The following is a 23,772-nucleotide window of genomic DNA, read 5'->3' on the forward strand; positions in this document are numbered from 1 at the left end:
TTTAGTCGCAATTATATGGAAGATTCATTTCCTATCCAAGATATGTTTGGTTTTTAAAATTATTTTCTTTACATTCATTCTACCACAACATTCTGTTAACTCTGTTCTTTTTTTTCTTTTCCTGCTATTTGTGCAGAACTAAAGAATTTGAAGAGTTTAGAATTCTTGGATATAAGTTATAACAGTTTTAATAGCACCTTATCATTTAAAGGTAAACTTTAAATTTTTTTATGTAATTTGTCTTTACATTTATAAATTTGATTATTTTTATGAAAAATAAACTAAAACATTTGTCTTCACTTTAAGTAATATTATTCATTAAAATTTATTATATAAATTATTTATATCATAACTTTCATATTAATTTAAATAAAATATTAAGATAAATAAAATATAAATCACAATTTTATTAAATTATTTTTTAATAGAATAAGTGTTTAGCTGCAAAATAACTGAAAGGCCATTATATTATTTTGTGCGTGTTCTTAGCTTTATCGGTTTAAAAACTTAGTTATTAGAATACCAAAAATTCCAAACATTTTAACTTATTTTTATAATTAGGATTAAAGTAAACATTTTTCATAAAATTTAAATATAAATATTCATAAATTTTTTAATAATATTTTATTATTGCTTTATTCATTTATTAACAGCGTAAGGTACCATATTTATTTTAAAACTTGATTATTAAAATTTTAATATTAAATTTATTTGTTCAAGACTCTAAATAACCACCAAGAATTTGATAACGTATGATTTAATATCCAATATTTTTTTAATAGAAATTTAATAATGTTGGTTTTTTTTTATTGTTTTACCTATTTCTTAAAATTTAAGTTATTAAACAGCAATTATAAAAAGTTTAAAAATCTAAAAATAATACTTTAAGTTTATCAAATTTAAATAACTTTTGACAATTTTTTAATGTTTAAAAAGGATTTTTTTAGAATATATAATATTATATTCAAAATGTTATATAATTTAAAATAATATATAAGTGAAATCAAATATTAGGATAAAACAAAATCTTGTTATTAATGTATAATAATGTAGGGTAAATAACATAAATCTTTTCTTATTTTTCTCTATTTGGATTACTTTTAATTTATTTATTACTATTTATTTTTAATTTATTACAAAAATCAATATGTATATCAATAATTTTATTTAGAGCCATTAATTTTATTATTATAAATTAGTCAATCTAATTTCTTTGGTTATACAGACTTTTCGACTTTCAAAAGGTTAGAGACTTTGAATTTGGGGGGCAACGCTTTCACTGGATGTATTCCGGAAGATATGTGGGCTCCACCTTCTCTGAAAGCATTATATTTATATGGTAACAAACTCAGTGGCTCTTTACTAAAGCAAAGTAAGTTTACTGAAACACAGTCAAATTCCAATTTTGTGATAATCATTTGCAGAGAGAAGATGTTAATGTTAGTAATCTTTTTATTTGTTATAATATAGGTTTGTGTGGTTTAAAAGATCTTCAACATTTAGATCTCAGCTATAATGAATTTGGAGGCACTCTTCCTCAATGCCTTGGCAATTTGACATCTCTCACATTCCTAGATCTGTCAGAAACCAACTAACAGGGTATCTTCCTTCATTTTGGCCACCTAAGCTCCAATCTCTTGATCTTAGCCATAATCATCTCGAGGGCGTATTCTCTTTCAATTATTCTAGCCTTGAGGTGATTGGATTAAGTAGCAACAAAATTACATTTGAGAATGGTTGGATTTCATCATTTCAGTTACGAGCTCTTATAATGCAAGATTATGGTCTCGAAAGTATTCCTGAGTTTCTGTTTCACCAATTCAAATTGGAAGTACTTGACCTTTCTCACAACAAACTAAAAGGAAGATTTCCTTATTGGTTACTTCATAACAATGGAGGACTTGAGATCCTAACTCTCATGAATAATTCTTTCAATGGCTAGCTTCAAATTGGGGCAAAGATGCTTCCGAGCATGACATATCTTAATTTAGCCAGAAATCATTTTGAAGGTGATCTTCTTTTTTCTGCTGGCGATGACTGTAAATTGATCGCTTTAGATTTGTCTCATAACAACTTTTCAGGGGAAGTTCCAGAGAGACTGCTTTCAAATTGCATTTCCTTGAGCTATTTGAGGTTATCTCATAATAATTTTCATGGTCAGATAGCATTGTTTAACTTGACTCGAATTGCTGATTTGCAATTGAATGACAACCAATTCGAAGGGACCCTATCAAGTTTACTCACCAATTTTAATCATCAAAGCTATGGCCCAGAGGTGTTACATTTGAGCAACAATCGATTGCACGGTGAGATTCCACACTGGATGGGTAACTTCACACGATTGGAATATCTCAATTTGCGTCATAATTTTTTTCAAGGTCAGATTTCATGCCAACTTCTTTCAACAGGAATAGAGTATCTAGACCTTTCTTATAATTCTTTTTCTGGGTTGTTACCTTCTTGCTCCAATGGAAATTCTTTGCGACAAATAAATTTGCAAGGTAATAGATTCAGTGGTTCAATACCTGAAGCCTTGCTTAATATCTCAACACTGAACTCATTAGACTTAAGTGACAATGAGTTGTCGGGCACCATTCTTAATAAATCTGGTGAGAATTTAAGTGGTTTACGAGTTCTTTTATTACGAGGAAATCATTTCAATGGCTTCATTCCAAATTGGTTGTGTCATCTAAATGATGTCAACTTATTGGATCTCTCAAGAAATTCCTTTTCTGGATCTATACCCCATTGTTTATATAATCTCTCATTTGCAAGGGAAGGAGAAGGACATCTCTATGATACTCCATTCAGTGATAAACTTTTTGGACTTGTGATAGAATATAGGGGTAGCAAGGAAACTCACTTAGATAACACAGGTCTTTTTGAGGCCGAGGTTGATGAAGAAAGTGAGTTCGTTACAAAATATAGAGCCGACACATATAAGAATAAGGCTCTTAACTACATGTCTGGATTAGATTTATCAGATAATAATTTAACGGGTGAAATCCCATATGAACTTGGAGTGCTATCTCAGATTCATGCATTAACCTATTACACAATCAATTGACAGGATCTATTCCGAGATCTTTTGCAAATTTATCCCAAATAGAAAGTTTGGATCTCTCTTACAACATTTTAAGCGGACAAATTCCAGTAGAATTGATCGATCTAAACTTTCTAGAGGCATTTAGCGTGGCCCACAACAATTTATTAGGCAGAATTCCAGACATGAAAGGACAGTTCAGTACATTTGAGAGTAAAAGTTACGAAGGGAATCCATTTCTTTGCGGAACTCAAGTGAGAAGAAAATGCCACGATGATAATGATGAACCATCTCCATCACAAATGGAGTCACCACAAGAAGCAAGTGGGAAATGGTATAAAATTGATCGCGAGATTTTCCTTGCAAGTTTTTCAGTAACTTTTATAATGTTCTTTTTGTCTGTCATCATCATTTTATATGTCAATCCTTACTGGCAACAAAAATTGATCTATCATACTAGACGACATCTATTTTCATGTTATTATTTTTCGTATGATAATTTAGTGAAGTTATTTGTCTGATTTTCATATCATTAATTAATGTAATCAGTTCCTAGATCACCTGGAACTAATAATGCTTGGACGGGTAATGTGAATTTACAATTGTTGTATTTATAACAATTTTGAGTATTAATCACCAAAGTAATTTTAAATCGTATATGTAAAATTGATTGATTGTGATTTTATTTATATTAGAATCTTTAATTATGAATAGTCTAATTAAAAGAATAATGAACAAGTTAGAGCATCTAGACTTGAGTTAATTGGAACTTGCTTATTACTCTCTAACCCGACTTATAGACTTTTTTTACAACTATTTGACAGGATTAATACCTACTTGTCTAACACTACAAAATAAATGGGGTTTGTATGTACTGAACTCTTCAATACTAACAACCTTAGATATCAGAGACAATAATCTGTCTTCAATACTAACAACATTGAATATCAGAGACAATAATCTGTCCGGCAAGATTCTTGATTCAATAACTTCACTTCCCAATTTATAAGTTTTTTTGCTGAAAGGAAATCATTTGGCTGGTACTACTCCAATTCAGTTATGTCAATTTATCGCATAATACAAAAGGAAAACTAAGTCCGATTCATTGGCCGGTTAAATTTCCTTTGTACTATATATTGAAAAGTAAAAAATTAAGGATTCACTAGGTTAGTGTTAGTATGCTCCCTCGATAAAACTCTTCGATGAGCAAATACTTGACAAGTTTAAGCATGTGAGTAACTATTTTCTATAGGTCAGAATTACCACATACTACGAGTCACTTGTTTGAAAATTAAATTAACTTGACATTAATTTAGTGAAATAGTTTCTCTATTCACTTTCTCACTAAACTAAATAAATTGTTGCCTTTCATAATTAAAAAATTAAAATACACCTTCTGAATCAGCGACAATCAATAATTCAGAACATAAAATCTCCCATGATCATAAGCCAAAAAGGCTGGCAGAACAATTCTTTGGTGGCCAAGTATTAAACAAAACAGAAAGTTTCAATATAATAAGTTTATCAAGAGGGACGACATATTAACATGTGATTTCTAATTTAGTAAATAATGCATCAATCTGAAAATGTGCAGAATATCAGCAGGTAAAATAATTGGTTAAACAAATTTATTATTTCAGAATCCACATCAATATTAACATAGGAATTAACAATTTATCTATTAAGGATTTATCTTATTCATTTAAATGGAAAGCCAAGGGGAAAGAAAAGGGGCATACAACAGCACCACCATGAAGTTTTTCATATTGAAAGATCAGCCAAATTAAAAGTCCTTTCCACGGCTTTGAACCAAAAATCCGCCCTCTTCTTCCTTAGCTCTTCATTTATTAAGGGGCGGAAAATAGTATTTGTCTTAGCCTTTTCTCCAGAAGCAAATATGTCCTCTTTCCAAATCCCCACAGCCAAACCAGCAACATAGGCCACTCCAAGAACTGTTGTCTCTATATCAGCAGGTCTCACAACTGGGGACCCCAACTAGTCCACCTATAAACCATTATGAATGCAAACAATTAAGATTAAACTATTGTCTATAATTATTAAATATACTGTTAACATTTTCAACAACAATAAATTTTATTTTATGGTAATAATTATAAATATGTTTTAATAAATATATTATTTAATTTAAAATAGTAATATATATAAAATAATTAAAAATAATATTTCTATTATAAAATTTTCATAATTATTAATGCAAATTAAATTATATCTTTTTTTTTTGAAATAGACAAATTAAATTATATCTATTGTGGAAGCTATTGACTACATATTTAATAGTTAGATTACTATTATTTTTAAAATTAAATATATTATTTAATTATAGTTAAATATGGGTTAATATTATTTTCATATATGAAATTATTTTATATTTAAAAAATACTACTTTTAGCATTTTATATCAACTTTTACATTTTAATTTTTGAAAATTGGCTAAAATTACAATCAATTCATTCAAAATTTAAACGTTTGAATTAAAATGCAAAATGATATAAACATTTAGTCTTTTTATATGCTTGGTCATTAGTTTATAATTAAAAAATAATAGAAATAATAAATGTGGCATGTTAATTAGACTATCAAATTTAAAAATTTACAGATTAATTAAAATTGTAAAAAAAAAGTAAATATCGAGCCTATTAAAGTAAAATTAAAAAAATTAAATTAAAATGTAAACACATGTATACGTTAAGTCTTTTGGATCAATTGGCTTTAATTTTTTTAATTTCTAGATAATTTGGTAACCCACCTATGATTTAATCCATGTTATTTCTAATAATAGAAATAAAGGTAAAGTTACATAATTTTTTTTCAAATTCTCAAAGAGTCGGTAACTGCATCCATCACTTCACCACTTTAACTATATGTAAATAATAATAATAAATAAAAATATAAATTTTTAATAGAATCGATTAAAATTACTATTTAATCGTTATGATAAGAGAAAATTTATTAATTGGTCTATCAATTTTAAAAAAATATATTAAAATATCTCTAATATTTTAAAAAATCTACTAATTAGTCCTCCTATTAATTTTAACAGTTAAATATTATAAAAAAATCTAAAATATCCGTGATATAAAGGAACTAATTAATATATTTTTTAAAAATTTAAAAGATCAACTAATAAATTTTTTAAAATTATAAGGATTATTTAGTAAAATACTAGTTAAAACTAATAGAACTAATTAGTAGATTTTTTTAAACATTTAAAATATTTTAATATATTTTTTAAAATCAAAAAATTAATCAGTGAGTTTTTTCATATTATAAAAACTAAATAATAATTTTTTTTTTTTTTACTAATGAAGCCCCTATTATTGCATTGGAAATTAGATTGTGACTTGGGCACATTAAACCAAAGAACCCTTAAATGGATTTTGAACGTCCTTTGTCATTTGGGGAAAAAATCCCTTCATTGGATATTGATTCGAAAATTTTTTGAAAATTATTATTGTAAAGATTATGTAAAGAGATATTAAGTTTCTATTAATAAATTTAATTTTTTAAAAAATTTATTTTTATTTATTGTAAATTTTAAAAATAAAACAAAAATTTTACTTTTGTTTTTCTATTTTATATATTCTAATTTTAAAAGTATATAAAAATATAAAAAGTTTACGAGTTTTACTACTACTAATAAACAAGAAAAAAAAAAGTTTTACATTCATATATATTTTACCATTATTCCATACATTATGAAATATAATTAACCTCATTTAGATCAAGACTTACATACAGAGATGGAACAACAAAAAAACTTGCATAACAATAGGCAATGAAAACAATCAATACCAAATTCAGAAAAAATAAAAAAATATGATAAAAAAATAAAACAACTAATGATAATTTGCACAACATCAAATTAAAAAAATAAAAAATAAATAAAATTAGAAGTTAATGACAAAGTCTAAATTATTTCAAACCTCTTATTTTCAAAGTGGAAGTGATTGTGTTCCCACAATTTACACCAAATTGTACTCCTTTTCATTTCGTTCTGCACTCCTTTCCATTTCGTTCTCTTCAAAATCCATCGAGGTATAATTAAGTTTGAAATTAAACCATCATTTCAAATTCTCAATTTCAAAGTGGAAGTGATTGTGTTCCCAGAATGTACACCAAATTGCACTCCTTTCCATTTCGTTCTGCACTCCTTTCCATTTCATTCTCTTCAAAGTCCATCGAGGTATGATTAAGTTTGAAATTAAACCATCATTTCAAATCCTCAATTTCAAAGTGAAAGTGATTGTATTCCCACAATTTACACCAAATTGCACTCATTTCCATTTCGTTCTCTTCAAAGTCCATCTGAATACAGTTAAGTTTGAAATTAGACCATTAGCTCAATTAAGCTCGAGATAGAAATCAATTAAGATTGGAACTATCTAAGATGGTAATTCTAAACTCTTTCTCTCAAATTTTTATTAAAAATATTGAAATTGGCAATATAATCTCTACAATTTGATATGTTTCCAACTATGAATTCAAAAAAATAAAAATTATATAAATTTAAACTGAATCAAAATTAAGCATGAACTATTAAAATTGATCACAGTGAGTTTAAAATATGAATTAATTATCAAAGAAAGTTAATCCCATAGATAAAAAAGAAAAAAAAAGAATAGAAAGTAAGAACTTATTGATCAACTTTAAAAATTTGAATATGTTATTTTGCTTTAAAGGTTTATTTGATATATTTTTTAAAATTTATTTAATATTTTTTAAAAAAAATTGATAATTCTATTTATTACACATTAAAAATTAAAATGACATTAATTTATTTATTGTTCTAGACTTTAAAAGTTACCTTTTGTTAAAAAGAAAAATCCAATATTTGTCAATTAGGGATGTGATGGGAGACTAATAGTTATGAATGAATATAAATAAGGGGAAGGAGTGGTGGATGGGAGCATCGCATTTCCAAATGGAGTTGGCTAACATAGCAAAGTGCTTATTGTTGGGTGTTGTGATTCTGTGGATTCAAATCCATGGAAACAAAGGTTGCTTTGAAGAAGAGAGATTGGCTCTCTTAGATTTCAAGGCATTTATTGGATCAAATGGGTTTGACGCAGACCATCTTCTTCCTTCATGGATTCATGATCCAACCAGCAATTGTTGTAAATGGGAGCGTGTAACGTGCAGCTCAACTACAGGTCACGTGACTGAACTCTCGCTCAACAATACATGACAATTGGAGAGTGATTCGTTTTATTTTGATGAAAAAATTTGGTATATAAACTTATCAATGTTCCAGCAATTGAAAGAGCTCAAAACTCTTAATTTATCCTACAATCATTTCGATGGTTCTATTGATAACCAAGGTAATATACTCTATTTCTATTCTTATTTTTACTTTTTTTATTTATTTTCTAAATATAAAAATATTTAAATATAATTTCTACTATTAATAACATGATATAAAAATGTCTAGGAATTATATTGATTACAGTCTAGGTATAATTTTTGCAATTTAATTATGTAAAAGTGATTAATTAATTAACTGTGACGTAAAATAATATACAAGTTGTATGGTATACAGATTTTACAGATTTTCAAAGATTAGACGAGTTGGATTTAAGTAGTAACAGATTCAATAATAGCATATTATTATCATTGGTCCCATCACTTAATACTTTGATTCTTACAGACAATGATATGGAAGGTTCATTCCCTAATCAATATATTTTTTATTACTGATTGAATGACCACTATACTCTTAAATATATATTTAATTACTGATTGAATGAACACTATACTCTTAAATTTTATTTTCAATTTTTTAAAATTATTTTTAAAATTTATTTAATAAAATATAGCGGCTTTGTATTTAAATAAATATTTCATTCATCTTATAATTTTAATTCTTTTTGCTTTCTTATATATATAAAGAAAAATAATTTTTTTTATTAACTTTTTAATTATACTATTTTAAAAATATTAAATTTTATTTTATGTTAATAGATATTTTGAAAAGTTTTTTAAAAATAAAATAAAATAAAATAGGACTATAATAGTCGATTTATATATTATTATAGCGAAAAAAAATTACAATAATTTTAGAACAATTAAAAAAAATATAAATAAGAATTATAACATAAGAGGAATAAATATTACATTTATATTAAAAAATATTTACATAATTAAAAAAATATATAATTAAAAATAATCTAAAATTTTTAAATATATTTTCTATTTTTTATCATAAAAATAAAAGTAATTTTGGAATTGCATATATATATATTCAGTGATTTTTTTAGATTATAATTAAATAATAAAAAATAATTTATTATGTGAATTTTTTTTAAAAAATACAAATTATTTTCCAAAAGCCCTAATTTAATAATTTTTTATTTATTTTATATAATTTAATATTTTTTATTTATTTCCACAAATAAGTAATAGCAAACACGCTAATTTCTTTATTTAAAGTATAAAAATTTAAAATAAATTATTCAATTCACCACATTTTACATATCTCTTATTACACTTAAACATATATAATGAATAATTTATATATATAAATATTTTAATAGAATTATTCTTACAAATTTAATGTGTACCTCATAAACATATATAATGAATAATTTATATATATAAATATTTTAATAGAATTATTCTTACAAATTTAATGTGCAACTCATATGGGAAATAATAAAAATATTATATTTATCATTCTCTAAACATAATATATATTATATTTTTAAATTAAATAAAAATTTTAAGTAGAATGCCATTTTATTGATAAAATAAAATTTGAGAGATAATTAAAACTATTTTTTATCATTTAAATTGTAGTTAATAATAAATTTTAATAAAGTAGCCATCACATTAACTTTAATTGTATTATTTATTTAATCATAAAATTCTAATAAAATTAAATATCATCCGAAGATAATATAAAAAGTTACTATATATAATATTTATTTGGATTGAATATATAAGTAAAATTGTTAGATTAAATTATAAGTATGACGATTAAAATTATTAAATTAAATTATAATTTTAACAAAAAAGTTGACTTTTTTTATTATCCCTACTTAAACGTCTAATATTTTGTAGGTTTTAAAAGATTGGAGACGTTAGATATTAGTTGGAATAAATTCAATAAAAATATATTATCATCATAACATCACTCCACACTTTAATTCTTAGGGACATGTATGATATGTTTGATTAATTTTGGATTTGTTTTCCTTACATTCATTCTACTTCTGAATAACTTACAGTTCTTGAATACAAGTTATAACAATTTCAATGGTACCTATCATTTAAATTTAAATTTTAAATTTTTTATTTTTACATTTATAAATTGATTATTTTAAAATAATAAATGGATTTCTCAAATATTTTTATATATGATTTTATAAAATTATGTATAAACTAAAATATTTCTCTTTATTATTTTTAAAATTTATTATATATATTATATTATATATATATATATATATATATAAATTCATATTTTGCATTAAAATAATATAACTCAAATTAAATTTTAAATTAAATTTTAAAATAAATAAAATATAAATCATAATTTTATTAAAATATTTTTAGCTATAAAATAACTAAGTATCTTTTTTATAATCTCGAGCCACATTATTTTTTTATAAATTATTCATCATCTCTATTTAAACTTTTTTGATTTATATACATATATATAAAGCAAGTTAAATTAAGAATATTAAAATCAATAAATACTTAATTATATTTCTTAAGTGTCAAATGTTTTTAATAGTTCTGCAAAATCATAATAACTAAAAGAATAAAAATTAAAAATAATTGAAAGATAATTATAAACATGTCAAAATAATAGAATATATAAGTATAATATTTATTATAATTGAATATAAATAATTAAGAAACATAAGAATATATAAAGTAGATATTTATTTATAATTTGCTTAATATATAAAGTATAATATTTATTATATAATTTGATATTTTATTTATTTATTTATATAAATAAATACTGTGAATCACGCTAATTCGTAGTCACATATATTATATAATGAATGGCTCATTTCTTATTCAAGATATGTTTGATTAATCTTGGATTTGCTTTTCTTACATTCATTTTACCACAATTCATTCTACCACAACATTTTGTTATTTATCTTGTTACTTCTGCAGAGTTAAAGAACTTGAATAACTTACAATTCTTGGATATAAGTTATAACAATTTCAATGGCACCTGTTATTTGAAGGTAAATTTTAAATTTCTTATTTTTACATTTATAAATTATTTTTTTTATAAAAATTAAATAGATTTTTCAAATGAGATTAGAAAAATTAGACATTAGTGAAAATAAATTTAATAAAAGCATCTTATCATCATTGTATGTTTGATTTTTGAAATTGTTTTCTTTACATTTATTCTACCACAATATCCTGTTAACTCCATTCTTTTTTTTTTTTTCCTTTCCTGCTATTCATGCAGAATTAAAGAATCTAAAGAGCTTAGAATTCTTGAATATAAGTGATAACAGTTTCAATAGCACCTAGATAAACTTTAAATTCCTTTGTGTAATTTATCTTTGCATTTATAAATTTGATTATTTTTATGAAAAATAAATGAGTTTCTCAAATGTTTTTATATATGGTTTTATAAAATCATGTATAAACTAAAAAATTTATCTTCATAAGTAATATTATTTATTAAAATTTATTATATAAATTATGTATATCATAAATTTCACATTTGATGTTATATATGATGTAATTTAAATAAAATATTAAAATAAATAAAATATAAATCACAATTTTGTTAAATGTTTTTTAATAAAACGAGTGTAGCTACAAAAAAACTGAAAAAGATTATAATTTAATAATATTAAAAATAATTTATTTTAGAGATTTATATTTAGATAATATTTAATAATATTAATAAAATGTATAAGAGTATTAAACAATGCCCATAAATATATACTCAAAATACAAAATAATATTAAAAATACTTATTTATATTCAGCTAGGTGAGCTAATAATAGCATAATTAAATATGATATAATAACATTTTCAATGATATCATACACAAAATAATAGTTAAATATATTTTGGGCACTGATTAAATTTATTATTAAATTCTAAATTTTTCTCTATCTTAGGATTATGTGTACTGAAAAGTCTCGTTGAGTTGCATCTCCAAGGAAATCGACTTTCTGGCCCTCTTCCAGAATGTATTGGCAACTTCACCAACCTCCAATTTCTTGATCTGTCATTCAATCAGTTGAGTGGAAACATTCAATCTATTGTTTCTGAACTCACATCCCTCAAGTATTTGCTTCTTCATGGCAATGAGTTTGAAGGCTCATTCTCATTTAGCGCTTTGGCCAACCACTCAAAACTTGAAGTATTTATACTCTCTCCTGGAAATAGCAGGCTAGAAGTGGAAACAGAAAATCCAACATGGTTTCCTGCATTTCAACTCAAGTACATTCAATTATCAAATTGCAGCTTAAACGTGAGAACTAGAGCTATTCCTAGCTTTCTTCATTACCAGTATGACATACGCTTTATTGATCTTTCTCATAATACGTTGGTTGGAGCATTCCCCACCTGGATCTTACAAAATAATTCCAATTTAGGAGTTATAAATTTGAGGAACAACTCATTCACAGGAACTTTTCAACTGCCCAATTTCAAGCATGATCTGGTTCAGTTAGATATTTCGAGCAATAATCTCACTGGTATGCTGCCGAAGGAGTTTGGATTGGTCCTCCCAAGACTAGAATATATAAACATGTCGAGGAATAATTTCGGTGGTAATGTTCCTTCTTCAATCAGTAAGACGCCAGAACTATCTATTTTGGATTTATCCCATAATAATTTCTCGGGAGAGTTGCCAGGAAGTCTGTTTGCAAATTGTACCATGTATTGTGCACTGATTCTATCAAACAACAATTTTCAAGGGAACGTTTTTCCTCAGGGTATGAACTTGAGAAGCATGACGGTATTGGATATGAAAAACAACAACTTCAGTGCGATGGTAGGTAGGGGTGAGCATTCGGTCGGTTCGGTTCAAAACCGAACCGAACCGAATAAACCGAAAACCGAAATTTTAGTTTTTATGAAAACCGAACCGAACCGATTTTGGTCAGAAACCGAATCGAACCGAACCGGTCTGATTCGGTTCGGTTCAGTTCGGTTTGATCGGTTTCGATTTTTAATATTTTTTTAATTTTTTACTCTTTATTTTTAGTATTTTAAAATTTAATTAAAATATTTTAATTTTAATATAATTTAATTTCTCTATATTATTGAAAAAATATATTATTATCCCTAATCGGTTCGGTTCGGTTTTTTCGGTTTTTTTCTGATCAAAACCGAACCGAACCGAAATAACCGGAATTTCTGAAATTTAAAACCGAACCGAACAGAAATATATAAAAAATCGAACCAAATTTTCAAATCGGTTCGGTTCGGTCGGTTTTTTCGGTTTGAACCGGATTCTGCTCAGCCCTAATGGTAGGTGCAGACTTGTTGAATAGCAGCAGCCTATCAAGCCTCAATTTTTTTGACATATCCAATAACAAGGTATCCGGTCCAATTCCCAGACTTCTATGTAATCTGACCTATCTTGTCTTTTTAGATCTCTCAAAAAATAGGTTGTATGGATCTATGCCTTCCTGCTTCGATTCTTCATTATTGCGCTGTCTGTTTTTACAAAAGAACAATCTAAGTGGACCCATACCCCATGAGCTTCTCAGAAGCCATAATTTAGGGGCACTTGATCTGAGGGATAACAATTTTTCTTGAAATATTCCATTTTGGATCGGTCAGTTCTCTGAATTGCAAGTGCTTTCATTGGGAGGGAATGCATTACACGGCCGTATTCCTAATCAGTTGTGTGAATTAAGAAATGCGAATATAATGGATCTTTCACGCAACTTACTTTTTGGTTCCGTGCCTACATGCTTTAGTAACATTTCTTTTGGCAATAATATATCAGTTGGAATGATGGAGGTAGTTGATATTATGTATTTTATGGGTTTCAACCCGAGTGCTCCCGATAAAATCGCTCTTAATCTTCATTTGCCATGGGTACATTGGGATTCTTCAGAAATTGTGGAAGTGGAATTTGCAACGAAATATAGATACAACTCCTACAAGGGTGATATTATCAACTCAATGGCAGGAATAGATCTATCGTGCAATGAGTTAAGTGGCAGCATTCCTCAAGAAATTGGAGACTTACATGAAATTCGATCATTGAATTTGTTTCACAATCATATAACAGGATCTATACCAGTCAGTTTTTCAAATCTAAGGAGTTTAGAGAGCTTAGATCTTGGCAACAATAATTTGAGTGGTGAAATCCCCAGTGAACTAGTTGCGCTGACCTTTTTGGAAACTTTCAATGTTTCATACAACAATTTATCAGGTAGCGTTCCTAATGGAGCGCAATTTGGAACTTTCGATGAAAACAATTACAGAGGTAATCCTGGTCTCTGTGGAGAACCCATTCATAAGAGCTGCAAAAGTGATGAAGCTCCACAAACACCGCCACCATCTGCTGATGTAGAAGAGGAAGATGAAGGGGTTATTGATATGGTGTGGTTCTATTGGAGTTTCAGTGGTTCCTATGTCACAATCCTATTGGTGTTGGCAGCAATCCTCCGTATCAACATGCATTGGCGCATGTTGTGGTTTTATTATGTTGATGTTTGTATTTATTCAATTTCCATTTGGGTTTGTCGGAACTGATTTCAAGCAATAGTCTGACGGAAAGACACATTGTAATACAATATATATATATATTTGGTTTTAATGTTGATGTTGCCCTTATTTTGCTTTTGGTAGAATTCTGGTTTCTAGTAGTGGAAATGGAAGTGTTTAGGAAGGAAAAGATCTCTAGATTGATGCAATTTTAAAGGAATGGTTATTGGGTTTACTTTGCTGCAAAAATGCTAGGGCCATGAGGTGCTTTCATGGCTTCTGAATCACGGAGTGAGCAAATAAAATGGTCAAAAGAATATGGAATGTAAGGGAAGATTCATTCGCTGTACCAGATATGTTATTTCAAGCCGAATATCTTATCTTTTAGCTGTATTTTTTTTTATATTTAACTATTGAAGTTTGGTTCTTCTGATAATTTCATCTAAAAATTTATTATTAATTACAAATTAAATAATTAATATACTCCTATCTTGTTTTCTATTTATCAAAATTTATCCTTTAAATTTTATCTAATAAGATGAAATCATCATATTAGTTTTATATTTAAGATATAATATATAAATATATTATTTCTAAAATACAATTATATTATTTTTTACTAATAATTTTTTATGTCTGTATAACACTCTAAATTTTAAAAAATAACTTTGTTGAAATATTTATATCCTGTATTGTAAATATATTTTTTTTCTGCATTTATAATTTGTGAATATATTGAATATGTGTGAAATAAAATAGTTAAAATAGTTTTGTTAAAAATTTTCATTATTTCTAATAAAAATATTGATCGAATTAATACACTACTTAATTTGATAACTTTTTATTTATTTATTTTGTAGGATTTTATTTTTTTTATTTGCCTAATATGATGATGAAAATAAATAATAATTTATTTTTTATAATACAAAACACACTAATTTTTTTATATAAAATATGAAAATTTAAAATAAATTATTCAATTTATCTAGTTTTACACATGTCTTATTATACTAACACATATTTAATCTATAAATTATAAATATAAATATTTTAATGGAATTACTCTTACAAATTTAATGCGTGACTCTTAATAGAAAATAATAAAACATTATATTTATTATAATCTAGACATAATATATATTATATTTTAAAAATAAATATAAAATTATTTAAATAAAAATTTTAATTAAAAAAAAATTGAGAGATGATTAAGAGTATTTTTTTATCATTTAAATTATAATGAATAATAAATTCAAATAAAGTGTTCATTACATTGACTTAATCATAAAAATATGATATATGAAATAACATATAAAAAATTAATAAAATATAAATCATAATTTTATTAAACTGTTTTTGAATAGAGCATTTGCCTAGCATGAAATATAAGTTAGTAAATTATGCAATCAGATGTTAGATTAAATTGTAATTTTGAGAAAAAAAAATGAAAAATTGAAAAAGTTAGACATTAGTTTTGCTGTGTGATTTACGATTTTTGAAAAATTAGAGAAGTGAGAAATTAACTTAAATAAATTCAATAAAAAGTATTTTATATCATCACTGGGATTATATCATTTAAGATTTTGATTTTTAATTGCATGTTTGCTACAATGGATGGTGTATGTGTTAATTTTTGAAATTGATTTCTTTACACTCTGTCATAATTGCCAGGAGTATTTATGGATTGGTTCAACCAGGAAATTCAATCAATTGCGAAGTGTTTATGGATTGATTCAACTATGAAATTCAATTAATTCAAGCCAATAAACTTAGTTAAACGGTTATATTAAAAAAATATATTTTATTTTTAAATTTTTATAAAATTAAATTAGTCATATTTTTAAAAATAATTAAAATAATATGTAAAAATTATTTTAATTTTTTAATTTCTAAAAATTAAAATTTTTGTTTTAAAATTAAGCTTTTTTTAATTTATAAAATTTTAAAGCGTATAATTTATAAAATTAATTAAATATTTTTTACTTTGTTATTATTTAATTTTTAATATTTCAATTTAATTATGTTATTTTTATTTAATTATTTTATAATACTTTATGATTTATATTTTTGGATTGTGCTTTTATTAATAAAAATATGATATATAAAATAAAATATAAAAAATTAATAAAATATAAATCATAATTTTATAAAACTGTTTTTGAATAGAGTATTTCCGTATCATGAAATATAAGTTAGTAAATTATGCAATCAGAACGTTTAGATTAAATTGTAATTTTGAGAAAATAAAAAGATAAAAATTGATTTGTTCTTTTTATTAGCCTTACATAAATGCGTTGTGGTTTTACAGGTTTTGAAAAATTAAAGAAATTAGATATTAGTATGATAAATTAATCGTTAGGAGCTCTTACATTGTTTAAAATTTTAATTTTTAATAACATGTTTACTACAATGGAAGGTGCATTCGCTATTCAAGGTATGTGTTAATTTTTGAAATTGATTTTTTTTTACACTATCATAATGATTAGGAGTGTCAATCAATTCAAACCAATAAACTTAATTAAATGATTATATTGAATTGATTTGAATATTTCATCTTTTAAGTTTTTTTTATTAATTTGATGGTTAATCAATAAATAATTATTTTATATTTAATTACACATCCTACATTTTAATTTTATCTTCTCTTTTTAGTTTTTGTGTTTGATTTGAATATAATACTAATTAGATTTTTATATTTATTATTAGAAATGTAATATCGCAATTCAATTATTTTATTTTTATTTTTTAATTTTTAAATAATTAAAAATTTCCATATTTTTACTCTTGCAGTATATTTTGTTATTTTATTTTTTTATAATTATTTTAGATGTAATAATTTTTTAATTTCTATAAAATTAAAATAAGTCACATTTATGAAAAAAATAAATTAATATATATAAATTATTTTAATTTGTGTAAAATTTAAAAAAGTCATATTTTAAAAAATTAAAATAATGTGTAAAATATATTTTATTTTTTAATTTTTATAAAATTAAATTAGTCACATTTCTGAAAATAATTAAAATAATATGTAAAATTATTTTAATTTTTTATTTTATTTTTTAATTTCTAGAAAAAGTAAAATTAAAATTTTTATTTTAAAATTAAAATTTTTCTAAAATTTACAAAATTTAAAAGTGTATAATTTATAAAATTAATTAAATATTTTTTACTTCATTATTGTTTGAAATTTAATATCTAAATTTAATTATTTTATTTTCATTTATATTTTTTAATTGTGCTTTTGATTATATTAATAAATTTATCGTTGAAACTTTAATGATTTTTAATTGTATTTCATAATTAATATACCATTAATATAGGATTAATTTCAATTTTAGAATTTATATGTTTTATATGATTATTATCATTAGGTTATTAATTATTAATTATACAATTATGTAATAATTTAATTATTGTGAGTATACATTTTTATAGTCTACATACTACTTTATACTAAAATTATAAAATCATTTCAATTACATTTTTAAATAATTTAAATATGTATTAAAACTGACATAATTCTTTTAAAAAAATTAAAATGCAAAAATATATATTTCGCTATGCTGTATAACATTTAAAATAGGAGACACCTTTTTCCTCCTAGGCATTTGAAGGGCTGAATATAAATTATATATGGTTATTTAAATCACCCCACTGCAGTAATTAAAATTTTTTTTATTGTTATTATAATTTTTTTGTACCATTTAACCAATAAAACATTTTTTTTCAGAAAAAAAAAAACTTTTGACTTTAAGCAATTTTTTTAAAGATTTATTAGTTTGATAGTGTATATTATTACTATCATAAAAATAGGCGACCGAAATTATTATTATATATATTTAAATTATAATTATAATTCAATTAATTTTTAAGAAGAACATTTGTTCATTAAATATTTTTTATTGATTTCATTTGATATGGTGCAGAATTAAGTAATCTGAAAACACTGAATATGAATTCTAATCAATTTCTGAGGAAATCTGTTTGCAAATTGTACTTTTTACTGTACACTGATTCTATCAAACAACAATTTTCAGGGGAACCTTTTCCTCATAATATGAACTTAAGAAGTTTGATGGTGTTGGATATGAAAAACAACTATAGGGCAATGGTCGGTGTAGACTTATTGAATAGCTCCAGCCTATCTTTTTTGGACATGTCCAATAATAAGATACCATATAATTTGAGTGGCCTTGAATTTTCAGATCTCTCAGAAAATAGGTTGCATGGGTCTATATCTTCCTGCTTGAATTCTTCGTCATTGCGCTTTCTATTTTTACAAAAGAACAGTCTAAGTGGAGCCATACCCCATGAGCATCTTAGAAGTCCTAATTTAGTAGCACTTGATCGATCTGAGGGATAATAATTTTTCTGAAAATGTTCCATCTTAGATCGGTGAGTTCTCTGAACTCTGTGTGCTTTTATTGGGAGGGAATGCATTACGCGGTCGTATTCTTAATCAGCTGTGTGAATTAAGAAATGGTAGGAGTAGATCTATCATGCAACTAGTTAAGTGGTAGCATTCCTCTTGAAATTTGAGACCTGCTTGAAATTCGATAGTTGAATTTGTCTCCCAATCACTTAACAGTATCTATACCAGTCAGTTTTTCAAATCTAAAGAACTTAGAGAGCCTGGATCTTTGCAATAACAATTTGAGTGGTGAAATCCTCGGTGAACTTGCGAGATTCAGTTACTTTCTGTGTCACGCAACCTAATAGGAATACAGATTTAATAATTACCACGAAACTAATTGAATTAACTATTTTGGATCAAATTGGATATAAATTCAAAAGTTATTTAGATTAGTTTGGACCAAACTTCAATTGGCATGGTGAGAAAAATTATACAGATTAATGAGACTTACGAAAAAAGGGTTATCCGTGTAAGACGAGATGAAATCGCCTAATTACTAACGAATCACGATAGTGGAGGATTGTATTGCAATTATATTCGATTCAGTTGCAATGAGAACGTCGCATATTTAGCATGAAAGAGCGCGAGATTCAGCTACTTCTCCTCCCACATCGACAGACAGAAATTTAATAGTTAGTATAAAATTACTAAAATAATTTGAATTAATTATTTTGAGTCAAGTTGAACGTGGATTTAAAAGTTATTTGGACATCCAACTATTTCAGCTCAGACCTTTTTGGAAACTTTCACAGTTTCGTACAACAATTTGTCAGGTAGAGTTCCTGATACAAGCCAGTTTGGGACCTTCGATGAAAACAATTACAGAGGTAATCCAGGTCTTTGTGGAAAACTCATTCATAAGAGCTGCAAAAGTGATGAAGCTCCGCAAACACCACCATCTGCTGATGTAGAAGAGGAAGATGAAGGGGGTATCGAAATGGTGTGGTTCTATTGGAGTTTCAGTGGAGCCTATGTCACAATCCTATTGGTGTTGGCAGCAATCCTCCGCATCAACAGGCCTTGGCGCATGTTATGGTTTTACTACGTTGATGTTTTTATTAATTCAATTTCCGTTTGGGTTTATCAGAGCTGATTTCAATCAGTTATCTCAAAACTCAGAAGTGAGGTAACATACCAACAATTCAGTGCTTTGTCTTTAGCATTGGTAACATATTGATGCAATGTTATAGGACTGATTCATGATAGCAACAGTGACTGCTGTAGGTGGGAGAGAGTCACGTGCAACTCCACACTTGAAATAGCCTGCTCAAATTAATCCAAATAACTTTTGGATCTACTTTACATTTGATCCAAAATGGTAATTTTGCAACGTACTCATCACAACTGAATTCAATGCAATTGATAACCAAGACCAATCCAATACAATTGATAACCAATACTAGATTCTCGGGTATTGTGGTTCACTAGTACCTTGAGCGGCTCCACCTCGTCTCTCACGAGTAGACCTTTACTCGCAGGCCCACTTGCGGCAGCTGACCGTTACACTCCGTCCTGCTAAATTTTACGACGTCCTTGTCGTAACTGAATCCAATACAATTGTTAATCCGGACTGGACCCTCGGGTATTGTGGTTCGTTAGTACCTCGGGCGGTTCCACCTTATCTCTCACGGGTAGCTATTTCCTCGCAGGCTCACTAGCTCCGCACAAAGCCAGGTCCAAACTGGCGCAAATAACTTTTGGACCCACTTTCTACTTGGTCCAAAATGGTTAACTTAAATTATTTAGTAGTTTTGTGCTAACTATTATATACAATTTAATTTCTTTCAAATTTACCAATGTGGAACGGAATAGTTGCTGCAAATCTGCAAGCAGACAGCTGACAGTTACACCACCAGGCACTCTCTTAATAATATAAAGCAAATACATATCGATGGTTATTATGAAGATACCAGTATTTGGTACCTTTAACTTTTCTCTTTTTCAGCCTTTTAAGGAGCTTATAAGCCTTAATTTGTCCTACAATGCAATTGCTGAGATAATTGAAAATGAAGTTATGTTTTGTTCTTATTTGATTTGTTTGTTATCTAAAATATATTATCCCATTTTTCTACTGCATATCTCTGTTCTATGAATATAATTCTTAGAATCTGAAGACTACTGCTTCAAGAATTTCCAGATTCCCAAAGCTTTTTCATACTGAACAAGCTAGAGTATCTAGACTTGAGCTGGAACTTGCTTGACAAACAAGTATTAAAGGTTTTGGGTACATTCTCAGCCCTCAAATCTTTGGACCTGCGCAGTAATCTTATGGCAGGCCAACTATCTGAGCCAGGTACGTGCATTTGCAAATTTAATTTCAGTTTTTTTCTAATGCTTGAGTTTGCTAAGATTTTAATGAACTCAATTTGGAACAAATCTTGCTGAACTCAACAACTTGAAGGTCCTTATTCTGCAAATGAATGAACTGAATGGAACTCTGCCAATTTCTTGTAACAAATTCTTCCATCAAATTTCTATTCCTATCCACAAGTACATCATTTCCATAATTTTATTAGCATGCTTTTCTTGGTAGATTTGGCAATTTCAGTCGTGTGGAGATTTTGGACTTGAGCTTGAACTATTTCACTGGAAAAATTCCACCAAACATGGGCCATCGGTCATCTCTCAGAGCTTTAAGTTTGAGGTGGAAACTGAATATTCCAATTGGGTTCCATCATTTAAGTTAAAGGTCCTTCTACTGCCTCGCTGTAATTTGAACAAGCTCTCCAACACTATTCCTACATTTCTCTTCTACCAGCATGAGTTGAAATTTCTTCATCTTTCTCACAATAATTTGACAGGGAGGCTTGACAGGTTGCTTGAGAACAAGTCAAGACTTGAATTACTACCTTTGAGGAACAACTCTTTTGTCAGTTAAATGGCATGAACAACTAGTGGGTTGATGTATCAGACAACAAATTATATGGAAAAATTCAGGCAAACATAGGGCAGATGCTTCCTTTGCAATTTATTTGAATTTATCCAAAAATTCTTTTGAAGGTAGCATTCCATCATCCATTAGAGATTCTGTCTACTTGCAGCAACTAGACATGTCTTTCAATAACTTCTCAGGAGAAAAACCAAAAGAATTGGTTGCCAATTCGGTCAATTTGCAGACTCTGAAGCTGTCAAGTAATTATAGATTTCATGGCCAAATAATCTCAGCACGCTTTAACTTGACTTTTCTAGAGTTTTTGCAACTGGAGAACAATCAGTTTACAGGATCTCTTTCAAAGGTGATCTTGAGAAGCTCTGAGCTTGTTTTATTTGATATTAGCAACAACATCTCTAGTAATATTCCTAGTTGGATCCGAAACCTGACATCTTTGAGGACACTTACAATAGGAACAATCAATTGAAAGGTTTGTTGGGGAAACAATGCTTTTAAAATAGTAAAAGTCAAATTCTGCAGAAAAATAAGTAAATGGCATGCAATAATTTTATGTGGTTCACCCTTAATTTTGGACTACATTCAACTCTGAATAATTTTTTCACTATTATAAATAGTAAGTATAAGGAAAGAGATTACAAATAAGATCTACCAAAAAATTCCTAAAAAATCCAAAATATTTTTCTCACTATTTTCATCGCTTTCTAAATGAACTCTCCCTCTCTCAATATTTTTCTCTCATAGCTGGAATACTCAAAACTCTCAAATTACTCAAAGGAGATTTCCCTCAACCGATGCATTGAGCGGCTTGTTCCCTTACCTGATTTCCCTCAACCGATGCATTGAGTGGCTTGTTCCCATGCCTATTTATAGGCAAGAAAGTTACCTTTGCATTAATTAGCAAATCAAGATGCCTTTGAAACTATATTTTAATCTTTTTTTTTTTCACTAGACTTAAATCATTGACTTAACAGAAATTTTAGATGAAAAGATTTTAAATTTTGACAGAATTAAACGTTAGGGACTAAAGCGTTGGGTCCTAAAAATAAAGGACAATCCGTTAATTATGCTATACCTTAGGGATGAAAAAATAATTTTTCCTTTTATTTATATTAGAATGTTTAATTATGAATAGTCTAATTAAAAGAATAATGAATAAGCTAGAGCATCTAGACCTGAGCTGGAACTTGTTTATTACTCTCACTCGGTTTCGTAAACCTTTCTTACAACTATTTGACAAGATTAAAATATACTTACCTGGAATTACAAAATACATGGGTTTGTACCAAAATCTATACTCAACACTAACAACATTGGACATAAGAGATAATAATCTATCCAACAAGATTATAAGTTCTTTGGCTGAAAGCAAATCATTCGGCTGGTGCTATTCCAATTCAGCTATGTCAACTTGTCGTATAATATAAAAGGAAAGCTAATTAAATCAGATTCATGCATTGATTTTTGGTTTTTGTTACTTGTATTTTGTCATTGGCTAGTTAAATTTCCTTTATACTATGAAAAGTAAAAGTTGAGGATTCACTAGGTTAGTGTGCTCCATCAGTAAAACTCTTCAATGAGCAAATGCTTGATAGGTTTAAGTTTGTGAGTAACTATTTTCTAAAGTTAGAGAATTAACACATACTAACGATTGATTTAGTGAAATAGTTTCTCTATTCACTTTCTCACTAAACTAAACAAGTTAGGTCAGAATTAAAAAAGTTAATTTTATTTATTGGAAATTTTAAA

The 23,772-nt window shown here is 26.6% G+C and overlaps 2 protein-coding genes and 1 pseudogene across 2 annotated transcripts; all 3 read left to right on the top strand.

Annotated features, from left to right (window-relative positions):
- Positions 1 to 1,199: 1,199 nt before the first annotated feature.
- Positions 1,200 to 3,564, top strand: LOC110607781 (receptor-like protein 13). The gene is given in 3 exon segments (XM_021746948.2): positions 1,200 to 1,372; positions 1,471 to 3,041; positions 3,044 to 3,564. Coding segments are annotated over 2 exon segments (2,022 nt in total). The 5' UTR covers positions 1,200 to 1,372; positions 1,471 to 1,540.
- Positions 3,565 to 7,985: 4,421 nt separating this feature from the next.
- LOC110607785 (receptor-like protein 56) lies at positions 7,986 to 14,843 on the top strand. Its single transcript, XM_043961407.1, is given in 3 exon segments — positions 7,986 to 8,214; positions 12,166 to 13,050; positions 13,530 to 14,843. Coding segments are annotated over 3 exon segments (2,349 nt in total). The 3' UTR covers positions 14,765 to 14,843.
- Positions 14,844 to 17,125: 2,282 nt separating this feature from the next.
- LOC110607786 lies at positions 17,126 to 22,492 on the top strand (annotated as a pseudogene).
- Positions 22,493 to 23,772: the final 1,280 nt, after the last annotated feature.

Source organism: Manihot esculenta, chromosome 11, assembly GCF_001659605.2.
Source record: "Manihot esculenta cultivar AM560-2 chromosome 11, M.esculenta_v8, whole genome shotgun sequence".
Taxonomy (NCBI): domain Eukaryota; kingdom Viridiplantae; phylum Streptophyta; class Magnoliopsida; order Malpighiales; family Euphorbiaceae; genus Manihot; species Manihot esculenta.